The sequence below is a fragment of the Salmo salar genome, chromosome ssa19, assembly GCF_905237065.1.
Source record: "Salmo salar chromosome ssa19, Ssal_v3.1, whole genome shotgun sequence".
Classification (NCBI taxonomy): Eukaryota; Metazoa; Chordata; class Actinopteri; order Salmoniformes; family Salmonidae; genus Salmo; species Salmo salar.
The window spans coordinates 13,604,142-13,610,141 of record NC_059460.1 but is presented as its reverse complement, the minus strand read 5'-3'; the positions used below and the strand labels follow the sequence as shown (position 1 = coordinate 13,610,141).

The following is a 6,000-nucleotide window of genomic DNA, read 5'->3' as shown; positions in this document are numbered from 1 at the left end:
TCAGGGAAAATGTATGGAGTAAAAAGTATATACTTTTATTTAGGAATGTAGTGAAGTAAAAGGAGTAAAACATATAAATAGTAAAGTACAGATACCCCAAAAAACTACTTAAGTAGTACTTTAAAGTATTTTTACTTATGTACTTCACACCACTGGGAAGATGCCAGAGCTGATGATAATGTTCAAGAGTTTGTGGTCAGTATATTTTATCATTTTGTTTAGTATACCATCAACACCACTGGCCTTCTTGGGTTGGAGGGTTTGCATTTTGACCTGTAGCTCATCCAATGTAATTGTAGAGTCCAGTGGGTTCTGGTAGTCTTTAATAGTTGATTCTAAGATTTGTAAATTATCATGTATATGTTTTTGCTCATTGGTCTTTGTTATATGGCCGAAAAAAGGTTAGAGAAGTGGTTTATCCATACATCTCCATTTTGTATGGATAGCTCTTCGTGTTGTTGTTTGTTTAGTGTGTTCCAATTTTCCCAGATGGGATTTGATTCTATGGATTCTTCAATTACATTGAGCTGTTTTTTGACATGCTGTTTCTTCTTTTTTCTTAGTGTATTTCTGTAGAGTCGGGTTTTCTGGGTCTCTGTGTTTTTGGTTGGATAGGTTTCTCAATTTCTTTTTAAAGTTTTTACATTCTTCATCAAACCAGGTTTTCTGCTAGAATTTGATATGTTAGCTGATAGGTCAAATATTATATTCAGGCTTCCTACTGTTAAGTTTACACCGTCACTATTGCAGGGAAACATTTTGTCCAGGAAGTTGTCTAGGATGGATTGAATTTGTTGTTGACCAATATTTTTTTGGTAGGTTTCTACACTACCCTCCTTCCAGCTATAGCATTTCTTAATAGCATGCAGTTTGTTCAGCTTTGAGACCTCATGGTTGAGTATTGCTCTGTTCAAGTAGATTGTGATTTTGCTGGGGTCTGATAGGGGTGTTAGTTGGCTGATGGTAGATGTTCTGAGAGACTCTGAACAGTAGTCTACAGTACTGGAATGAGCTGTGGGTGTACCTACCGTAGGAGTCCCCTTGAAGCCTACAATTTGACTATGTACAGACCCAGCATGCGACAGAGCTGCAAGAGTTGTGACCCGTTTTTGTTGGTTGTTTTGTGGTAGTTGTGTCTAGGGGGACACACCTTCAGGGACAGTGCCTTCAGAAAGTATTCATACCCCTTGACTTTTTCCACATTTTGATGTGTTAAAGCCTGAATTTAAAATGGATTAAAGTGAGATTTTATGTCACCGGCCTACACACAATACCCCATCATTTCAAAGTGGAATTATGTGTAAGGTCCCTCAGTCGAACATTGAATTTCAAACACAGATTCAACCATAAAGACCGGGTAGGTTATCCAATGCCTCACAAAGAAAGGCACCTATTGGTAAAGTAGATGGGTAGAAAAAAGCATGGTGAAGTTATTCATTACACTTTGGATGGTGTATCAATACACACAGTCAATACAAAGATAGAGGCGTCCTTCTTAACTCAGCTGTCAGAGAGGAAGCAAACTGCACAGGGATCTCACCATGAGGTCAATGGTGACTTTAAAACAGTTACAGAGTTTAATGGCTGTGACAGGAGAAAACTGAGGATGGATTGTAGTTACTCTACAATACTAACCTAAATGATAAAGTGAAAAGAAGGAAGCCTGTACAAAATACAAAGCCTTATGTTTGGGGTAAATCCAAAACATCAAATCCCTGAGTACCAATCTACATATTTTCAAGCATGGTGGTGGGAGTTTTTTTATGATAAAAGAAACAGAGTAGAGCTAAGCACTGGCTAAAAACTGTTTCAGTTTGCTTTCCACCAGACACTGGGAGATGAATTCACCTTTCAGCAGGACAATAACCTAAAACACAAGGCCAAATCTACACTGGAGTTGCTTACCAAGACGACATTGAATGTTGCTGAGTGGCCTAGTTACAGTTTTGACTTAAATCGGCTTGAAAATCTATGGCAAGACTTTAATGATCAACAACCAACTTGACAGAGCTTGAAGAATTTTAAAATAATAATATTGTACAATCTAGGTGTGCAAAGCTCTTAGAGACTTACCCAGAAATATTCACAGCTCTTAGAGACTTACCCAGAAAGACTCACAGCTCTTAGAGACATACCCAGAAATATTCACAGCTCTTAGAGACTTACCCAGAAATATTCACAGCTCTTAGAGACTTACCCAGAAAGAATCACAGCTCTTAGAGACTTACCCAGAAAGACTCATAGCTCTTAGAGACTTACCCAGAAATATTCACAGCTCTTAGAGACTTACCCAGAAATATTTACAGCTCTTAGAGACTTACCCAGAAAGAATCACAGCTCTTAGAGACTTACCCAGAAAGACTCACAGCTCTTAGAGACTTACCCAGAAAGACTCACAGCTCTTAGAGACTTACCCAGAAATATTCACAGCTCTTAGAGACTTACCCAGAAGTATTCACAGCTCTTAGAGACTTACCCAGAAATAATCACAGCTCTTAGAGACTTACCCAGAAAGACTCACAGCTCTTAGAGACTTACCCAGAAAGACTCACAGCTCTTAGAGACTTACCCAGAAGTATTCACAGCTCTTAGAGACTTACCCAGAAAGACTCACAGCAGTAATCGCTGCCAAAGATGATTCTAACATGTATTGACTCAGGGGTATGAATACTTATGTGAATGACATATTTCTGTTGAAAAGAACATGCTTTCACTTTGTCATTATGGGGTATTGTGTATAGATGGGAGAGATTATATATATTTTTTAAATACATTTTGAATTCAGGCTATAACACAACAAAATGTGGTCAAGTCAAGGGGTATGAAGGTACCTGACACCTTCCCCCCATGTGCTGAAGGTGTCAGGTTCTTGTCCAGTTCAGGCGTTTAGGTCACCACAGACAAGTACTTGTCCCTGGGCCTGGAAATGAATGAGCTCCCCTGCTAAGATGGAGAAGCTGTCTTCATTAAAGTATGGTGATTCCCCCCCCCCCACAGGATACCATAAGGAATCCCACGGTGAGGGACTACATTGACAGGAGTCTACAGGACACAGAGTTCTCCTCTAAACACATCCTCAACTTCCTGTACAACGGGCCAATAGAAGACAGGGACTACGACATGGCCAACTTTGATTGGAGGAATGTCTTCAACTTCACAGACCAAGTCATCCGTATGATGAACCAGTATGGAGAGGTGAGCTGGTCAGGACTGGGACAGGACTAGAGTGGGCTGGGCTGGGCTGGGCTGCAAGCTATGATACATTTCATTCACAATGGTGGGGATTGACGACCACGAGACTATATTTTCGGAAACATAACCCTTGGTCTTTTGATTCATGGGTTTGATACTTTTTTTTATAGCTTTTCACCAGAATCTGCATTGTCTTTCTCAATACAAAGTGCCAAACGTCCAAATTCACAGGTTTTCTCCACAAGAAAATATTGAGCACAGTTCTCAGACCTGTTGCTTGTTGCTTTCTATAAACATGAATCAGTTCCAGACAACAACACCCACTCAGTACACACTCTATGTGATATAAGCATACGATCGCTGTATGGCCTTTCAATGGCCTTCTAATTTGCCCCTTACTAAAGACATGTAAATCTGCTCAGGAGGGGGAGAGGGAGAACAACAAGCAAAGCTGTCAGTCTCTTTTGTACCGTACTAATCTAGTGGAGGGTAGAAAACCCACCCGGGCCTTTCTCCCTTCACTGTCTCTCCGAGGACACTCCATCTGAGTAGGCCAAACTGTGTAACTCAGCCCTCGGCCCCTCAAAGCACTTTGGGAACAGTTCAACTCGTCCCTCGCCCCCTCGATACTAATCAGCGTAAGCAGGTAAGGCCTCTTGCCCCAGGGGTGGCAGAACGGGGTAAAATGGCAACCTGGTCCTCACTGTGTGGATCGCATGGCCCCTCTGTCTTTATCTTCCGTGAGGCTTACAGCACTTCAGTGTGACAGAGTAGACCGGCCTGATTTAGCCCAATTCGCTACAGCTGTCAGTCTGACCACCCTCTTTCAGCTCCGCTACAATGAACGCAGTCTACGGAATCCGATGGGCTTGTGTACAGCACAGCAATGGCATAGTCTGATTGAAGAGTGTAGCAACAGTTTTGTCATTGGAGGCTATTAGGGAGGGGTGATCCTTTGCAAACTAATGAGTGTGTGTGTATGGTTTGTTATGCAGTCTTAATGAGTGTGTGTGTGCACGTCTGTGTGCCTGCATGTTTGTGCGTGTGCGTGTTTGCGTGCATTCCTCTGCATGTGTGTGTCTTGGTGGTTCTGTTTGTCTCAGTTCCTTCCCCTGGGCCCATGCAGGACCTCCATGGTGGTAATAGGTACTGTGTTGTTGAATGGCTCAATCAGATGAGGAGCAGCTGCAATAGGAGGCCTGGTGGTGAGGTGTCAGAGTAGATGAGAGTGGATCTGAACTCGGGGCCCCCTAGCCAACACTGGCCTTAGTGGCCCCTAAACCTCCCCCCCAGCCCCCTGGATGGGAACCCATGTCCAAGTCCACAGTCCACCAACACTGGTGGCCCCAATTAGGACCGTGTGTGTGTGTGTGTGTGTGTGTGTGTGTGTGTGTGTGTGTGTGTGTGTGTGTGTGTGTGTGTGTGTGTGTGTGTGTGTGTGTGTGTGTGTGTGTGCTATTCTTCCTCATATAGAAACCAAAACGCCCCACAAATGATATTGTTCCCCCTTCCAAATTCAAATGTATGTTAATACTGTACCTACATGGCAGTCAAGGTACGGTGCCTTCGGAAAGTATTCAGACCCCTTCACTTTTTACACATTTTGTTATGTTACAGCCTTATTCTAAAATTGATTAAATCGTTTTTTCCCTCATCAATCTACACACAATACCCCATAATGACAAAGCAAAACCTTTTTTTTTGCAAAAATAAATAAATAAAAACTGAAATATTACTTTTACATAAGTATTCAGACCCTTTACTCAGTACTTTGTTGAAGCACCTTTGGCAGCGATTACAGCCTCGAGTCTTATTGGGTATGAAGCTACATGCTTGGCACACCCATATTTGAGGAGCTTCTCCCATTCTTCTCTGCAGATCCCCTCAAGCTCTGTCAGGTTGGATGGGTAGCGTTGCTGCACAGCTATTTTCAGGTCTCTCCAGAAATGTTAGATCTGGTTCAAGTCCGGGCTCTGAATTTCAAGGAAATTCAGAGACTTGTTCAGAAGCCACTCCTGTGTTGGCTTGGCTGTGTGCTTTGGGTCGTTGTCCTGTTGGAGGGTGAACCTTCGCCCCAGTCTGAGGTCCTGAGCACTCTGGAGCAGGTTTTCATCAAGGATCTCTCTGTCCTGCCCCATTCATCTTTCACTCGATCCTGACTAATCTCCCAGTCCCTGCCGCTGAAAAACATCCCCACAGCATGATGGTGCCACCACCATGCTTCACCGTAGGGATGGTTCCAGGTTTCCTCCAGACGTAACGCTTGGCATTCAGGCCAAAGAGTTCAATCTTGGTTTAATCAGACTAGAGAATCTTATTTCTCATGGTCTGAGAGTGTTTTAGGTGTGTTTTGGAAAACTCCAAGCGGGCGGTCATGTGCCTTTTACTGAGGAGTGGCTTCAGTCTGGCCACTCTCCCATAAAGGCCTGATTGGTGGAGTGCTGCAGAGATGGTTGTCCTTCTGGAAGGTTCTCCCATCTCCACAGGGGACCTCTGGAGCTCTGTCAGAGTGACCATCGGGTTCTTGGTAACCTCCCAGACCAAGGCCCCTCTCCCTCGATTGCTCAGTTTGGCCGGGCAACCAGCTATAGGAAGAGTCTTGGTGGTTCCAAACTTCTTCCATTTAAGAATGATGGAGGCCACTGTGTTCTTGGGTACCTTCAATGCTGCAGAATTTTTTTGGTAGCTTTCCCCAGATCTGTGCCTCGACACAATGCAGTCTCGGAGCTCTAAGGACAATTCCTTCGACCTCATAGCTTGGTTTTTGCTCTGACATGCAATGTCAACTTTGGGACCTTATATAGACAG

General features: G+C 43.5%; 1 protein-coding gene across 2 annotated transcripts in view; it reads left to right on the top strand.

Moving 5' to 3' along the window:
- The window catches only part of LOC106578496 (retinal-specific phospholipid-transporting ATPase ABCA4-like), a 70,740-nt gene that overhangs the window by 33,684 nt on the left and 31,056 nt on the right, over positions 1-6,000 (top strand). For both annotated transcript variants that reach the window (XM_045702108.1, XM_045702107.1), the window contains exon 12: positions 2,998-3,195. In XM_045702108.1, coding sequence (XP_045558064.1) covers positions 2,998-3,195 — 198 coding nt within the window. The remainder of the gene's footprint in view (positions 1-2,997; positions 3,196-6,000) is intronic.